Source organism: Fulmarus glacialis, unplaced genomic scaffold, assembly GCF_000690835.1.
Source record: "Fulmarus glacialis isolate BGI_N327 unplaced genomic scaffold, ASM69083v1 scaffold16673, whole genome shotgun sequence".
Taxonomy (NCBI): Eukaryota; Metazoa; Chordata; class Aves; order Procellariiformes; family Procellariidae; genus Fulmarus; species Fulmarus glacialis.
This window is the reverse complement of record NW_009202444.1, coordinates 1-18,596: the sequence shown is the minus strand read 5'-3', so window position 1 is coordinate 18,596 and position 18,596 is coordinate 1. Positions and strand designations below refer to the sequence as shown.

At 37.4% G+C, this 18,596-nt stretch overlaps 1 protein-coding gene across 1 annotated transcript; it reads left to right on the top strand.

Moving 5' to 3' along the window:
• Positions 1-5,942: 5,942 nt before the first annotated feature.
• LOC104074235 (UPF0501 protein KIAA1430-like) lies at positions 5,943-16,445 on the top strand (the record flags this gene model as incomplete). The annotated part of the gene is made up of 3 exons (XM_009574293.1): positions 5,943-6,196; positions 15,163-15,313; positions 15,993-16,445. Coding segments are annotated over 3 exons (533 nt in total), but the record flags the coding sequence as incomplete, so codon positions are not given.
• Positions 16,446-18,596: the final 2,151 nt, after the last annotated feature.

Sequence of the window (18,596 nt, the reverse complement as noted above, 5' to 3'; positions counted from 1 at the left end):
CCCCCCCCCCACCTGTGAGGTGTCTGTTGTCTTTCTCATGACATCAAGAAATAACTAGCAGCCCTATTTAAGCATGATTTTTTAAAGAGGAAAATTTATACTTGAAAAGCACGTTCTCCTTTTCTTCAACCATCAAATCACTAATTCTCCAAAATCTTTTTTAAAGAGTTCTGTGACATGAAATAATGGATATTCTAAGAAATATTTGTTTAGAGATACTACAGGGAAGTAGTTTTAGATTTAAACTGTTAGACATTATGAAGAACTGTGATTTAATCCTTTTGTATTTTTCAGTTGTGTTACAGATGTGGTAGTGGAGCAGTATAAAACAAAACACAACACCAGGCAAACTCAAAAATGTAAGCACTGAAACAATTTAATGCATTTCCTCTGCTTGGATTGCAACAGATACATTGAAACAGGCATGATTTTGATTTTAGCCTTAATGCCGTTAGGACAGCTGTATCATCCTGTCCTCATGCATTTTACTTGCTAATTATCATTTGTATTTTATATAAGGTTTAGCCTTTCTCACTCTGCAAGGTCACTTCAATGCTTACAAATTGAAAGCAATAAACAGCTTGTTTATTGCTTAGAAGAATATCAGGTGTCTCTCCATGGAAACCAGCTTTCATAGAAATCCTGTGAATATCAGAGAATTTTCTTTTACTGCTTACCGGTAAAGGAGAAGTAGAACTGCACACTGTGCAAGTCTTTATGCAAATGCTGCTGCTTGTTTATTCCCCTCCCCCGAATTATTGATTTATTGTCTGGCTGACAATGAAGTGGTAAGTAGGGATTTAGTTAAATTACCTATTACCCACTGATAGAGTATGAAGCTACAGGTAAATCATATTTAATTGTTCCAAGACTTACAAACTCTTTAGAACCTTAAATCATAACCTTAAACTGTAGTGTTGCCTCATGTTGTCATTGGCCACTGCAGAAATAGTCAGATAAACCGTTCAAACACTTATGCTTTGTGATTAAAGAGTAGTGTGAGTGCGTTGTTGAATAAATTCTTGAAATAACTTTGAAACTCAAATATTTGAGTTATATAACACTAACTGTACCCAAAGTATTTAATAGCATTTAGAATAAATGCATTTACCTCTTACATGGCATCTTGATTCTTTTTTTGTTTATTGATGGTGAATTGTCCCTGGTTTTGTAGGCTTGTGCTGACCTCACTTAGACACTAACTGCCTTTGCTATGAGAGCAATGTTGTTGCCAGTGAATGTTGAAGTGCATTCAATGCATATTGGGTATACATACCTGCTGTGGATTACATAATTTTCTGTCATCATAAGTGTGCAGAGAATAGGAATATGATGCTGTATAAGTGGTGTTTTGCAGAGTGCAGGCTGGACAGTTTTTCAGCCAGATAACTTTGGAAGTAGTGGAAACTATTACTGCTGATTTGAAGTTCTGGGGTCAGAAGCCTAATTTTGGACCATGGAAGTAGTGTCACCCCTGCTTCAGGAAGACCTGCAGAACCTTTTGCTCACTACTTCGTTAGATTGCTGCTGCGGTTTATTTGAGTATCGTTCAAGGAGCAGTGATTTCACGTGTGTCCCCTGCCTTCTGCTTGTTTGTTAGGAACAAACACTTACCCTGTAGTATTAGTGATCCTCTTTCACTGAATGACACAGTATGCATTCTGTTGCTTGTCTTTTTTCTACTAAACTTTTAAACTCTCCTGTAGCACCGTTCCTAAGGAGATCAATATTGCATTTGCTGTGATTTAGAAAAGGTTATCTATGGATAGGCTTCAGTCAGTTACGGTTTGTTTTGAAGTGGTGTTTGCAGCTTAAATTCTTCCTTAACATAGATCTTAACTAAGTAAAACACAACTTTAATTTATTAACTTACCAGCTTGAAGAACAGCAAAACGACTACTTTTAAGTGTTATTTGATCCAATGCCTTGGTGTATTGCAGCACTGTTCCTGCAAAGAGCTACTTGTGAAATTTCAAATGTGGTTCTTCCTTAGGTCATACAGGAGGCTAACTGTAAAAAGATCAGTTGAGGAACTGAAGAAACTAGTGAGGAACTAGAGAGTTTTAGATTGATCTTTTCACCTCATCCCCTTGAAGAAAACTTGCTGCTGCACATGTTGTATTGGGTCTGAACTTTTGGTGCAAAATTAATGTCTTCTGTAATTCAAGAGCGTATCGAGAGATTAGTTACTGGTTTTTGGCAGTCTTCTGCTCAGGCTTCACTGAATAACTTCCCAGCAGAACCTTCATGGTGATCTTAACAATTCTTTCTCTTCATTAATATGTTTATATATAATAATATAATAATAAATTTGGTATTATCACTGTTAGCAAGCCCCTTAACCTCAAGAGTTGTCAGAAAGCTGTTGGCAGTAGTAAGGTCAGTTTCTACACTAAGTAAGTATAAATAATAATGAGGCTAAGAATAAAGAGCATACTGAAGAAAGTGGGCTGGAGTCTCTTTTCTGCCTGCCGCAAGTGGGAAAGGCTGTCTTTGTGGTGAGGTGATAAAAGGTGTGGATGAGGCACTGTAGAAGGAAAATATATTGAAAGTAAAAAGACTTATAAGAGGCTAAGGAAAGGAGGAAGAAATAAGAGATGAATGAAAAAAGTCTGTGTGTTGGGGAGATGTGACTGAAGAAGCTGGAAGATGAGAGTAAAGTTAGTCAGTAAAATTTTGTCATGCTTTACTTACATATATAAGAAGTAGCATCCAGTAGAGCAGTGCATGGAAGTGTTCATAGATATGTATTCACACTAACTGCCTGAGAGCTTCTGGTAAAATACCGGTGATGTTTAATGCTGCAGAAGTTGCATACCACTGCCCCCGAGGAGATCTGAGTGACCAAGTAACGCAGTGCTTGTTGAGCCTCGTGTGTAGCAGTCACTGCAGGGCTCCTTGAATCAGTATTTCTAAAAGCATTTACTGGCCAGCATTGAGGGAAAAGGGAGAGGTGTGTGTTCCATGTCATTGCTCTGTTGTTTGGTTTTTTTTTTATCACAGCTGACAGGCGTTTTGCAGAAAAATGAGCAAGTCAAAAGATAAGTAATTACCTTGATGGTTATTTATCTCAAAGCATTTTTAATCTGTGTTTACTGGGTATAGTTCATAGCTGCATTGTAAGAGTATACACTCTCCACTAAAGTATAACCAGCTACCTTATAGAGAATTAAAGCAACCATGTACCAGTGAAGACATGAAAGCTGTATTTCTAATTAAAATGTCCTCATTCAGAATGCCATTGCTTTAAATTGAATTTGACTAGTTCCCACCTTTCACAGAAAGAAAAGAGCTATTTGGAATTTGCACTGACAGTTATTCAGAAGTTTAAATGTCTCTTGTAAAAGATTGCATCGCCAGTAGCATTGGTGCCACAAAGCTGGGTTAAGACTTCAGTTGAACAACTGTTCTTTGCCACAACCTGATTTCCATTCTTGCATATGATGTGCAGTCTTGCTTAACCTGTGAGATGCTATGGATGTAAGGCAAAAGATGAAATCATCTTTCATAGCTTCGTAATAATACAATTATCAATTTTGTAGTGTGATATATAATAAATATCTCCTTCAGATGGTTGTTCAGATTACTTTCTTCCAACTGTGTTATGCAGTGCTGATTTTGCATGTTCCCATAAGGATATATTTAATTATTTTTTACTTAGAAGTACACTGCAGCTTGATGTTACTGTGTGAATTGTGTGGCTCTAGGTTTTTTTTGTGCACTTCTTTTTGTCCCTTGTAGGTGTATCCAGATAAGTCTCATCCCAGGTTTGTCTCCTTAAATGGTGTTCATGGCTGTACTAGTTTTCCCTTGAAATAACTTACTAAATTGTAAAGATGCTTCTCAAGACATTTATACTTTACTAACTTGTTGGTTGACACGCTTGATCTGCGTGCTACTATTTTGCATTGTGTCTTGGTTTTGAGGTGATTTGCATCTTCTCTTGACAAATTAAAACAATATTTGCTAATGTGGACAACCTCACAGTTAGCTGCCTAGGGCCAGTTCTTGCCTAGTAATGATGGTACTAATTTCCAGAGGGGTTTTGAAATTCATGAGCTGTTTGGAATTTGAGTTCTGGATACTGTTTCTAAATTTCTCAAAGACAGTAGCAATATTTTCTTGCATCAATTCTGGAATAAACTCAGTTGAGATACTTCAAAACAAAATGAAATTAAATCTTTCGGTAAGAACACACTCATCATTTTGAGCATATCTTTGAGGTTTTTAAGCTATTAAAGGCTGCCTGAGACATCCCTCGCCAAAAAATTGCTGTTGTGGAAGTGTTTGCTGAGGAAATCTTACTGCATGCCTGTTTGGTTTTTTTTTTTTTTCCCCTGCTTTTCTCAAAGCTGATGCTTTGGATGCTTCTTTTACTTGTGTGGGGCTTTTAGGGGTAAGAGTGAGGGGTATCTTCTGGAGGCACTGTGATATTGGAGGAACGTGGGGAATGGCTTGAGTAAGGCTTCCTCTGTGTCTCAGCTCCAAAAATCTGTTTGATCTAACCTGGTACCACCATTCCTGTACCATAGATAATGCAATGGTTTGATGGGGTAATACCATGACAGCAAAGCTCTTAAAACAGTTGCCAGAAGATCTGCTGCAGAGCTTTAGAAATCAAAGGCTTAGAAATAGGTCAATAGCAAAGCTCCAGTGGAACTATAATAAACATAGCTGGCTCTGGCTGAGTGTGAAGTTTTCCAGTTATTATCTTATCTTGCAATTGTGCAAGTCTGTCCTGCAGTCTATTTTTAAGTGTGCATTCTTCGTTCTTTTGTCTTGAAACCTCATATCCTGGTTTAATTTGTTGCTTTTTTTACTGTTTTAAATTGCCAGGCCCCAGTGGTTTTTCTTCTGTTATATATGCTCACTCATTTCTCTCCATCCAATAAATTTAACTTTCATCTTTGCCTTTGCAATTCCTGCACCAACATGATGTAGGATCGCTTCAGGAGCAAAGGATCAACAAAATCAATTCAGGAAATGCATTTTGTGTCTCCCACAGAAGTCATGCTTTCCCAGTGTCAGTTTTCTGTCTGAAGCATCATTTCTGTTCTGCCTCTCAGCTGAGACAGATATTTTAGATATCTTTGGAGCAAAGTTGAAATCTCTTTCCATGTGCAAGCATCTAAATACTAATTTATGGTTTAATTCTTGGTTCTGTAAGTTATTTCTAGTCCTGGCTTCCTGAAGCTATGTTTTCTGTTGCTTAGAAAACTTCTCTGATGCTTATATTGGTGCCACAAATGATAGCACTGTGATGATGATTATATTCAATGTTGCTTTAGTGCTGTATAACAGTAGCTCCGTTAGCATATATGTATAATTGCCTGTGCTGATTACTGGTACCATAGTAACTAAAGTAAAAGTATATGAGGATGGAAGTCTGAGCATATTGTGTCAATGTAGAAGCTGGGCAAGCATACTGGTAAAGGTAGACATCAGGGGCGATCAGAGTCAAAGGGGGGATCAGGAACACTGACCATGCAGAAGAAATGACCGTGCATGTAAGACTGATTTATATTCTGATTTCTAAATAACAGATAATATTCTATACAAATGCTTACAGAGTGTCTGTGTGCATATTGCTGATTCCCTTGTATTGCTCAGTTGTTCACCACATCTGTTCAATTCCTCTGGATTACCAGTCATAAATGGGGAGGAGGGGGATTCCTAGTGAGAAGGAAGCAGATGGGCTTTAACTAAGGCCAAAATGAGACCTGATTTTTGTGGTGAAACTTGCGTAAAATCAATGTACTGAGGACATCTGAGCATCCCTGAAAAATTCTGAAATGCATAAATCTGGAATTCAGATGGGGGAAGGTGAAATGTGCCTTGTTTTTTCAGGTCTGTAAATAAATCCTAATAATAGAATGCAAGATTTGTATTTGGTTTGGTTTTTTAATCTGAGTATTTTGGGTTTTGCCATTTTAAAGCTTTCCTACAGCTGGAGAAAAAAGAACAAAAACTAACCATCGATCAGCCATCTAAAGGAACAAGGAAAAATTATTCTTTCACAAATGAAGAAGTAAGACAGATTGATCGGGAAAACCAAAGGTTGCTAAAAGAACTGTCCAGACAGTCTGCAAAGCCAAAAAGTACCACATTGAAGAAGTCAGCTGTACCACCTCCTAAATTGTACCACAGTGCCCTCAACAGGCAAAAGGAGCAGCAAAGAATTGAAAGAGAAAACCTGGTAAGTTTTGAGAACTGATTTGGATCAGTAAATTGAGAAGGACTGTTTGTTGTCAGATGAGTTATGGCTAATACTTACAAAATTGGTAAGGCAGCACTTGGAGCTTTACCGCAGTAAGTCTGCAATTAATTTCCTTTACTATGCTGTTTGCATAATTGTTCATGGGGTTGTTTTGGGGGAAAAAATGATGCTTTTTTCAGATGAAAATAGATTTTACTTTATATGAGTTTGCTCTACTTTAATATCATTCAATTTATGAGGAACAACCATTGTTAACACGCTCATAACTTTGGATAGCAGTCTGACTCTATTCATCCTGCTTCATGTATCACGATTACGAGTCTCTCAAGAACAGGGTTGCAAAAAATAAAGCAATCAATATGATAGCATCAAACCCATTATATTTGAAATACAGAGGATACAATGTGAATGTCAGTTTTGTTTTTTGACTCATTTCATAGCTATCCGTCTCTTTCAATATTTGTAGCGCTCTACTTGTCACAGTATTTGAATGTAATGGCAATCATGATAACTTACTTTAGTGGAAAACAGAAGTTCAGACTCATTTATAAGGATATTGGCAGAGTTGTCAAGTAACAAAAATAATACTGATTTGAATAAGATATTTTTAGTGATTGAATTGTAATACATATAATGATATTTTCGTATCTCCTAGTTGTTCCTTAGTGTGTTTGAAAAGGAGATAAAATACAGTTAAAATATTTGGAAAATTCATAGTGGAAGTAATTTATTCCCTTTTTGTCATCTGTGGAAGTGTAGGTTGCAATTTCCTTTTGTATAGATAGACAGAGAGAGAGATTCAACATGGAGAAAGTGTAATTGACCTATTGTTGTGTTTTAACCCCAGTTGGCAACTAAGCACCACACAGATGGGGAGAAGAGAATTGGAAGGGTAAAAGTGAGAAAACTCATGGGTTGAGATAAGAACAGTTTAATAATTGAAGTAAAATAAAACAGTAGTAATTTAGTAGGACTCTGGGCAACCTGATCTAGTTGAAGGTGTCCCTGCCCATGGCAGGGGAGTTGGACTAGATGACCTTTGAAGGTCCCTTCCAATCCAAACTATTCTATGATTGTAATAATAATAATACTAATAATAAATTGTAATGAAAAGGAAAATAACAAAGAGAGAGAGAAATAAACCCCAGGAAGTACAAGTGATGCAAATGAAAACAATAGCTCACCACCAACCAACCGATGCCCAGCCAGTCCCTGAGCAGCATCACCCCCACCAACCTTCCCCCTAGTTTTATTGCTGAGCATGACATCATTCGGTATGGCATATCCCTTTGGTCAGTTGGGGTCAGCTGTCCCAACTGTGTCCCCTCCCAGCTTCTTGTGCACCCCCAGCCTACTCACTGGTGGAGTGGGCTGAGAAGCAGAAAAGGCCTTGACTCTGCTGCTCGGCAATAACTAAAACATCCCTGTGTTATCAACACTGTTTCCAGCACAAATCCAAAACATAGCCCCATACTAGCTACTATGAAGAAAATAAACTGTATCCCAGCCAAAACCAGCACACCTATTCAGGAAAATCTGTTAGGTTTTACTTCTTCCAACTTTCAGACATCTAGATTGTTAAAACTTTTTGAAGTAGGAAACTTTCTCCCCAGCTTCGCTAGACTACAGTTGACCAAAAGAACATTATACTTCATACACTGAAAGAATTTGGCATAAGTACTTGTTAAAGATGTGTGATATTTCTCGTTGTCTGGGGAAGAAATGTTTTTAGGCTTGAGTGGTTTTAGGTTCGTAGGAGGGCTTTCTTCATGTGTTGTGGGATTGGGTTTTTTTGTTGTTTTTTGCTTATTTAAAACATTGAAAGCAGGACTTGCTCTTCTACATGATGATAATACACTCTTGATAATAAGAGTGTATTCTTACGCAGTGGGGAGGAAGTGCTGTGTCACAGTCACTTATGATCGAATAGTAATATGCTGTACTACATAACAATAGATGATTACTGTAATAATAATGTATATAATGTTTTACAATACACTTCTGTTTACTTAAAGCCACAAGCCTTTTCTCTTTTAATATATTGCAATATTTTGTCCAAGAATGTCTTGCCTTTGCAACTTTGGATCAAAAATTCAGCAAACCTAAACACATAGAGTCATTTCACATGTTGCTGTTTTAGTACGAGTTAGAGATTAATAGTGGCTGCTTGTAGTCTGAGAAATAATATCCTTCATTTACTTATTCATTTATGCCTTAGTTGTTGTCAGCAACATGAGTGGACATGTTTGACATCAGAATCATTCCTTAGAATTTATGTTAGGACATCGTGCTATTTTAGACTATAAAAACATCTGGTTTATTCTTTTCCCCAAACTAAGGATCATACATTCTGCTCTTCTTTTCAGAAGAGTGATTCATCAGTACAGCTCTTACGTTTTGTTTTACATTGCTATCATTTTTGAGCAATTCTGTTTACTTTTTTATTCTGTTTGGAGTGTATGTGCACCTAGAGCATCACAGTTGTAACATACTGATTTTGCTAGTACTACCTTTTGGGATTACAAGTATGACATGCTTTTCTCAGAGACTGTAAATGAAAGAGCTGCCCTATTCTGCCCACTGATGAGTTTTTTTTGCTTTATATAGCTAAAAGTATGTGCTTTATGAACTTGCTGTTTTCTTCTGGTCAGCAGCTTTCACCTTTGTAGGTTGAAGAGCTGGAATTCCATGGAACTTCCTTATCAATCTTTCTTCTATTACTTGACAGGAATTTTTTTTATTATACAAGGCCTGAGGTACTGCATAGAGGATATGCTGCCTGATATACCTTAGGGAAATGTTTGTTGGAGAAGAATGCAGGGTTTTGTAAATAATTCAAGAGTAGAAATCTACAACAGTAGTCCGTGCAAATCGTCAAATAGTTTTGATGCAGAGATTTATTTATTTTTTCCCTGTTGGATTACAGCTTTTATAATTTCTTGTCCTGAGGTTAACACATTGTGTAAATTTTCACTTGTTCCACTAGAACATTCTTGGAGTAATGCCTGTATTTACTGTTGTCAGAAAGACAGCTTGATTTCTGGTGGAGGCATTTGGCATCAGAGGTGATGCAGGGGAAGTAATACAAATATTAGGAAATTACAGGGGAATCTAAGTGGTTTGGTGCTCTTTAGCTTTGTGAAAGGGTGCAAGGAGGTACAGGGAATATATGTTGTTCCCACAGACTCTGCTAGAAAGAGCTATGATGGAATAAAAAGGTGCATTGCTCTGAAGAAGAGTAGTTATAAGGTAGCAATTACCAATTTATGGAAAAAGCACGATTAGCAAAATAGATCGCTGTAAAATTAATGTCAAAATTTTGTACTTGCTGCTTTTGACTGTGTGCTTTCGTAAGTGGAACCTGCTTTTGATTGCTTATCTGAGCTGGCAAGACCAGAGTGTGTCTCTTGCCGATAGAGGATGCTGCTGATTCAGAAAACATTCTAGTCTTGTGTTTGAAGATACTCTCAACCTCGTCTCCTCTCCAGTGGAAAGGGACCTAAGTGTGACTGATGTGTTACTTTTTTCCCATGTCTGCGTATATGTGTCTCTGTCTGTATTGACATATTAATCATTATTCCTGCCAGTATGAATAAGATACTCAACTTCATAGACCAGACACTACACACCATTTAAACTTTTAATGGTTTATTGTGTGATGCAAAAAATCTATACTGGTATATACAGGTAAGTATTTGGGGACCTTGAAATGCAGATTTGCAGCCACCACAGCATTCTTCAGTCACTTCACCTAAACTTAGAAGTCATTCGTATCTCTGTGTTTTCTGTCGGGTTTTTTTTCATCATTTTATTAATTCTGACTAGGATTTAGGTGTTAGATGACTTTAGTGAGCTAAGCTGCTGTGTTCAGCCAAGTTCCTGGGGAACAAGTGACCTTTTGAGTTCACACTGGAAGATCTCAACAGGTATGGCACAGCAGCTCTCAAACCTTAGATCAAGGGGGATGAGGGTATTCTACTTTTTTGTGGATATTTGGTCTTCCCACGCATCCCTGTGCGTTCTTCCTACCCCATGCTGTTATGACTCATGGCACATAACTCTCCATGTTGTTCATTCCCCCACCTCATACTCCCCCAAAATGTACCCTAAGGCCCAACAGATCCAACTCTGATCCCAGTTCCAGTATAGCCACCCTCCCACACAAATAAAAAAAAATCACTTACTGTGTTTCTCTGCAAGGGCTGTCTTTCTCTTTTCATCTACTTGGTTCCTCGAGTTGTCTGTGCTGTAGATGTCGTTAATGCTTCTCCCCACCACTTGCTCTAGTCATTGTGGCCTCTACCAGCACAAAGATCCTTCAGCCAAACTGTTTGCTTTCTCTTGCAGTATGGGCTGCCTTTGTCTTGCTGGAAAACCTGAACCTCCTTTAGAAGTGCAAGTACTGTACTGCTATAAATGAATGTATATTCATTTGTCTCCACTTGATTTAATGATACTGATGGGCTGGGGTAATTGAGTGGGGAGAAAAGGGCAAGGGAGGGATAGTGCCTCTGGCCATCCCCCTAGCTGGCTGCCACCACATACAAAGAATAAGGTTGAGCCACAGCCTTCAGTCCTGTGCTGCACTGCACCTGCCCTGCCATCCGTGTCATGCCGCAACCAGGGAGATAACTTCTAGGCATGGAAAGAAACAGGAGAGGGAGGGTACTGGTCCATGAGGGTTGTGCCTGGGCATCTTGTACGTTCCTCCCTCGATGTATTCTGCACTGCTGTTTCTCTGCCTTCCCTTTGTCCCATTCCCGAGGACCACCCCCGAGTCTGAAAGCATCAGGCCTCAGATGCTGGGTACTTATGTACTTATGTAGAAAGACTACCAAGGTTGTTTGGCCTTACTGGTCTCAGTCTGGAGGAGAAAGCTGTAGGGAATTCAGTTGTGAAAGAGAATGTAGTCTTCTGGGTCTTCTTAAGAGCTCAGAAATACATGTGTTGGGTTGGTGGCTCCTTAGAAACTCAAGCGCACAGGGTTTTATAAGGTATTTTCACTTACTGGGTTCAAAGCCGTTTTATGTCAAGACTAAAGACAAAATGATGGTAGTTCCTGAGATTACAAAGTGCAATGCAAAAAAAAAAAAAAAGATGCTTCTATGGCCCTCTCATCAGGGGAAGCTATCAGGATGTGGGATTGGCACGCAGATGTGCCTGGCTAAAATGTACTGCAATACAGTGCAAATATAGTGCAATTCTGTGATCATAGTATTTAGGCTATAGGCTCTTTGTGGTCAGGTTTTTTGTGGTCTGCTGATTCCTGACTCAGACTCAAGATTCCTGAACACCGCTGTGGTAATTATAATAAAGACTGACTAATTGACAGGTTCAAGGAAAGTTTTGGTTATTTTGCACACTGCTCAATTTTGTGGGATTTTTTTAATTTTTGTACTCTTAGCCTACTTTGTGGTGATGCCAGCCACACGTAAACTTGATAGTAGTTCAGTTAAAAAGACTTTTCTGAAACTTGAAGAACTTCAGAGTTTTTTGACATTTAGACTTTGACAAGTTAAAGCTAATTAATGCAACTGGCGGTTGAAGAAAATTACAAATACTTGTATTGGTAAGAACAGAAACATGTCCTTGAATGCACTGTTATCTATTTCCCCTTCCCCCACCTGGACTCTGCAAAGGGACGGTGTGGTCACTAACATCAGTGACATTAGAGGAGGCATAATATAAATAAATTTGAACAGCTGTCAAGGCACACTAGTCAGCTGTTTAGGATTCAAAGGAGGTGAAACTGAAGCCTTCATGCATTTAAAAAGCAAAGTAAAACAAGAAAAAGTAACATTTTTTTACCTTCTCTCTGAACTTCGTTTAGGAGTGCTGCATTTTCAGTGTTGTTTTCTTTCTTTTTCAACATAGCTGCAGAAAAGTGTGTACTGATTTCCGCCCCCCCCCCTTTTTCTAACTGAGAGCATTAGAATTAGCTTTAGTGCTCTCCTGGTATGCCCCAAGTTGAATTAGCAGCATTTATATTGGCCCATTGTATAGCAGCAATCTTTGGATACAGTGTCGACTTCCTTTGTTTTCCAATTGTTGGCAATCTGACATTTCCTTCTGTCATTGACGATATTTATTTTAGTGTCTTTATAGATACTAATCTATGTCCAGATGCCTAGATTTATAAAGGATTATCCTATTCCTAGAAGGTAATCATGCAGGAACACCTTCTGTGATTTTTTTCTTTTTTTTTTATTAGTCTACTTTTATTGTAAACCCAGTATTATAATAAAGTAAAAGAAGATGGGGGAAATAGAAGCCTTGGGAGGCTTTTGCCAAGCTGGGAGGTCATCAATGATATGGTATTATATATGTATTGAGCTTGAATCAAGAGCTCTGAGGAACTACAATGCGTTTTAGAGCAACTAATGACATTCCTGCCGTTAGTGTCTGTTACTGATGGTTTTTTATTCCTTAAATCTGATAAGGAGCATATATTTGGTTCTGAACACCTGGATTATGTTATGTGATCTGATTCTTTGGTCACTAAGATAAATGACGAAATTTCTATTTACTTTAGTGGTGCAGGATTAAGGCTCCAGAGATTTAGCACTTCAAAAGAACAAGGAAGGTGGCAGTGTTCTTCAGTCCATTTCTCAAAACAAGAACATAATGAAAGAATTAGTAGATTTATATGTATAATTGAAATAGAACATTTGTTCAAGGTACTTGTACCATTGTACAAGATAGTTCCTTGGTTAAGGACCTCAAGAGTGTAGGGTTGTTAATAAAAACATAACAATCGGATTAGTTCCAGGTTACAGATTTAGTAGGTCAGGACTGCCATTTCAATGTGTTGATGAGTTCATTTTTGCATGCAGCAGGCTGTTCTCCAAACTGCAAAATTCACAACCGCAAATAGCGTGTAAGTTAACGTGCCCTTGGTACAATTTGCAGCAGAGGGCAAGCGAACCACAGGAGCTATTCTCTCATTCTCTAGAGGAGCTTTTCTTAGAGCACTTCTGCACCACAGAATCTATATCTGCTCTTTCCATAGCTCAGGGTTGTATCAAGTCCAGTGTTAACCTGTTCAAAAAGTAATGTTTTAGTACTGAGAGGTCTCTTTTTTTTTTTTGCTTTAGTAAGGGGGACTTGATAATTGTCAAAATACAGGCATAAAAGCAAAAGCAGAGAATTGTATTTAAACTAGAATAAAGCGGGCATATGTAAATATTATATGTTCAGAATCAAGCTTGAAATTAGTGCAGTGTTAAGGTGTGCAAATTCTATGAGGCTGTTACAGTTGGAGAGCAGACTTGAAACATGCTCAACTCTCATAGGGAAGTCACTTCTACAATTTACCCAATCCATTTGTGATTGAACTGAATGTATTGAGGGCTTCCATTTTTAATATTGAAGGTAAATAAGTGATCTCTGCAAGTCTAAATGTATGAGGTTGTGTTAGGAGATGCGGATGAAGTTGTGAGTAAAACGTTGGATATAACATTTAGAGACAAGTCTACCATTTCATGTTCTGCAACTGGCTTTAGTGAAGAGCTATTTCTAGCTGAAGTCCTTCCTTTGACTTTTGCTTACTTAGGTGTTTCCACTTGATGATGAACTGACTGGCACTTGATGCAAGCACTTGTGACATATTATGTCTGAGCCAAAATCACTTGTCCTTTCTCCCTTGTGAACTCTGTGCAGGTTTCCAATGCCCATGCATGAACTATTGAGACTTTGTAGATTCCTATTACAGCTAGACAATGACAACTGACATCCTGTGAATACTATACTATTTCCTAAGTCACTTTCTGTAATTTTTTTTAATTCTTAAATAAATAAATAAATAAATAAAATCAGTACCTGATTGGGAATGGGGAAGAACGATCGTTTCATACAAAGTGCAGTTTAATGGCTATACAGACAGATTCTTGACTTCTGCTGTGTAAGTATGCATCTAAATAATACATCCTTATTAACAGGTATTTTTAATACTTTGGAGACTTGTGTAATCGCAGTTTGCATTGTCTCTCATTGATAGGATACATGTCATAACCCTGATCAGCAATGGTTTTGTCATTGCCAAATGTTTGTAGGCCATCAAATGAGTTGAAATTAGTTACCAGAGGGAATGTATAGATCTATGCAAGGCAAGCACTGGAGGTGAAATATATTAAAAATGTGAAGTTGTTAATTGGAAGTTGTATGTAGCTGAGTACTTCCAAATTTGTCCTGCCATCAGGTTCTTTTTTTAGATTATGGAAATTTCTTAATCCTGTTTCAAGTAGAAGTAGTTATGCAGAATGGGAAACTGTCTGTATCTTAAAAATACTATGTGAGTAGCTGTTCTAATTTAATGCTTGCTGCATGATTGCCAGGGTTAATTTCAGCAAGAGGGAATGATGTCTATAACAATAATTTCAACTAGAATCTTTTAAAATTACATTATGGATAAAACAAATAGTGTCCAGTGGATGTTTGTGCTTTCCTTTTGACATTACTTTCACAGATTGAGGTCAGTAATTCTCTCTGCAATATAAAATGGTCTAAGTATGTTTGCAAAGCAAAGATTAAAAAAAAAAAAAAACCAAACTTCTCATCCTTCCAGAAATTTAGACGAGAGGAGTAACCAAAGGTAGGATTAGAAGAGTGCAGCCCATCCTTCCACCTCCTTTACTATTGCCAAACAGATGTGTTGTTTCAAGTTATCATAAAGTACAGAGAACTATGGGGTACTAAAGACGTACTCAACATAGAACTGATGATATGTAAGGGACACCTACTATTTGTGTCATCTTCTAACACGGAGAAAAGAATTGAATGTGAGCAGAATAGCCTATGCTGGTCACCAGTGGAGGAGTTCGTGTTGTGCAGTGCTAAAAATTTGGGGGTTTTTTGCAGTTCAAATAAAAATCAATTCGTGAATGTTTGTTTTGTAGCTTCTTGTTCATCCTTTCTCTTTCTTGATGATATTTTTCTTCAATATTAAGGCTTTCCTGAAAAGATTGGAAGCAGTGAAACCAACAGCTGGTATGAGGCGTTCTGAACAATTGATGGACTATCAGCGCCAGATGAGTTATCTAAATTCTTCACCATCTGTACGAAGAGGAAAATCTGCTTTCAGCCAGCTTAGTCCTTCCAGTAAGTACTTTGAAGTTGCAGATTTTTGCATTTCTTTGCGTGTGTTTATTTTTCTATAATTCAGAATTTTGAAACACTTACTGCTAACAATAGCAAATAAGTTCCTTTCTCTATCTTCCTTAGGTTGATCATTTGTCACACAGAAATCATTAAAGTGATTTTTTTAATCATACTAAAAGTATGATGACCATATGAATTGTTTACTTACCATCCTAAATTTCTAATAACTTATCTTGTTAATCATCTTTCCCAAGAAGGTCAAAAAATCACTGTTGTAAAGAAATATTTCTCATTTTGCCAGTGCCCTTTATTGAAAGGAGAAGAGAAGGAAAAAAAACCAACACAAGAACCCCAAAGAAGTTTCAAATTCTCATTCAGAAAATGTAAATCTCTTGATAGTAGCCTTGTTTCTCTTAGAAATTGTGTCTGTAATACTTGGAAGTAGATCATGTGTCTCCATAGATCAGGTTAAAGAACCACAGCACTATGGCATAGGCTTGAATTCTTTGTCCTGACCATTTACAAACAACTCGTAACATTTTGAGTTTGTATTCAACTTACTGTGATTTGGGTTTTTTTCTGGAAACTATGGTAATAAGTGTTGCAGTACTAATATAGCGTGAAGTCTTCTGTTGTACTGAGCATTCTCACTCTTTTTTTTCTGTGTGTGTGTTAACAGGAGGCACTTCAAGAGCATCCGCTGTACCAAGTACAATGAGCCAGAGGAATGAAAAACCCGTGTCTGATTCAGCCAGTGGCGCATTACAGAGACCTAAACCCACTAACGTTCGTGCTGCTTGGTTATAAGTGCGTTCTTTGCCTCGCATTCTGAGATGATCCTCAGACTTCTATTTTTAGTGTTTTTGTAAATTCTATGTGCAAAAATATTTTCTGCATTGTTCAGTGATGAAAATGCATTGCATATGATATAATTGCTTATAAAATGGTTTTAAGTGAACACTTTCACTTCAGTCAGTGTTTTCCATGACGGGAAGAACTTATGAAGGAGGAGGTATTTAAACAGACAAGTTAAATAGAAAATGCTAATTATTATTTTATTCTCAAATCATAAGTGGAGTTTGTATCCATAACATGGAAGGACAGAATTGCTGCACTATAGGCACAAGATGTAAAGAAAATCTTTAAAATAATAATATTTAAAAACAATTGCATTAAACTCATAAGCATATGCTTAATTCCTAGATCATCCTTGCTTTTCATCCTGGCTTTATGTAAGCCTTCTGAACTTTTGGGTCATGTTCCTATGGCTGAAAGAATCTTCTTTTTACAGCAGCATGAAGGGGTGAAAAACAGATTGTGTATTCCTGCATGGTTAGCTAGAATACTTAGGCTGCAGAAGATGTTCTGCCACTCTTGCACTCCAGGTGTTGAATGTTTGTTTTGTACTCAAGGCTGTGTGTCTTCCAGATTTAAAAGAATTTTGGAAGCTGTATTGGGACCTTTGCGTAGGGAAGAAGCATCTGATGCTATTTGAACAAGAGTAAAGGCTGAAGTGAACAACAGTTTCAGATTCACTCTAAACAAGAGTAACTTTTAGTTACTTCTCAAGCTAGAGAATACTAAGCAAGGGAAATATTTCATGGTCCTGCTTTTGCAGGTCTTTGCCATTCTTCGTGGGGAGATATGAACTTGAGCTGCAGAAGACTTGAACATTTGATTTTGAGAGCGACTACTAACCAGGATTTAAAAAAAAAAAAAAAGACAGCAGAAAACAGAAAATCTTGTTATGCTTCTTAACCTGTTTTTTAATGTCATGTTCATACCAAATATTTGTAATAGTGTCAGATAAGCTTCAGTAGCAACATCCATTTACAAGGGGAGCAAAATTTAATGGAATTGGTAATCGCAAATAGTAGGTGGTATACTTTATTTCTATACATAAAGGCAAACTTTCAGTGAGCTTATTTTGTAGGACTGTAGTCTTATAAAGAACATAAATTGTGATGCCACTATCCATGGATATTGCAGCTTCCCAGGAGAGATAGAGGAAATCTCTTTGTATTATGCATAAAGAAAAAAAGCGGTATTCAGTAATGCTGCGTTTTTAGCCCCGTGAAATGAAAAGTCTATTATTCTTTGCTCGTGCTTGCATGAGGGCTTAGGCTTTCAGGTATTCTGCATTGTAACAGACTTTTTACTAGGTCCTATGTGATAATTTGGCAGAGCTTCTGCACCTGGACCTGCGGATCAAATTTAGCTGTTTGACAATATTTGAACTTTGAACTTTAAGCAGCATTGTGGCAAATAGATTTTTTTTTTTTGTTGCAATTGTTATTCATTGGTAGGGACTGTAAGGAGTTTTTTGCATAGTGCTGCTGTATTTATTTGTACTATTGTGCTAATTAAAATTATTCACTATTTAAAGATTTTTGTCCTTGAATGTAAATATCAGGGTCACAGTTTAAATACTTTTGAATGTTCATATGATAGGTTTTTTTTCTGTGAAGGAATTCACGAAATGGATTACTTTTAATTGCTTCATCTTATTTTATTTAACTTTGGTATGAAAGACTGTCAATTTTGTATGTCATTTTTGTAAATCGTAAATAAAATATTTAACATGAATTGTTTGTCATTGCAGTGGCTTATTTCAGAATTTTATCATTGGTATTAAAGTGCAAAGGAGGTCATGGGAGAAGTGTTTTGTACTACATGTAGTGGAGGAAAATGCAAAGAGTATTCATTGGTACACTTTACCTGTTAGTGACTTTGGTGTGGGTTTTTTAAAATAAGCCATATAGGTAGGTCTTCATTAAGTTAAATAATCTCATCAAGATTTTTATAGCAAAAAATCCTGTTTCTAATAGACTTGTTTTCTGTCTTTTTTGTAAGCTGCCACTTTATGTTCTCTTATACTTCCTTCTTTTTTTTTTTTTTCTTTTCACCCCCTCCAGAAGATCTCCTTGAAAGAAAAGTGCAAGCTGCTTTGCTTCTTCCTTAAGGTGAACTGCCACACTGGTTTGACACACCGTTTCAGGTAGGAGCCAATCTCCCTGCTGAAGTGACAGGACTGCCAGTTTGGGTGACAGCACTCGTGGATTGATGTCACTACGATCAGAAATGGACTGTGATGCCTCTGTCATGTTTTTGCTCTGGAAGTGTCCCTGCCTCATTGTGAGCTCCGTTTCTTCCAGGATAGGGTTCTGCTGTGTAGTCTTTCTACAATACTGAAGGTCTTAAAGAAGGCCCTAGTTCGGATCACTGACTATATGAGAAGAACAGGGAGTGATGATGCATTACTAGGAAACTGCCTAGTCTGGTA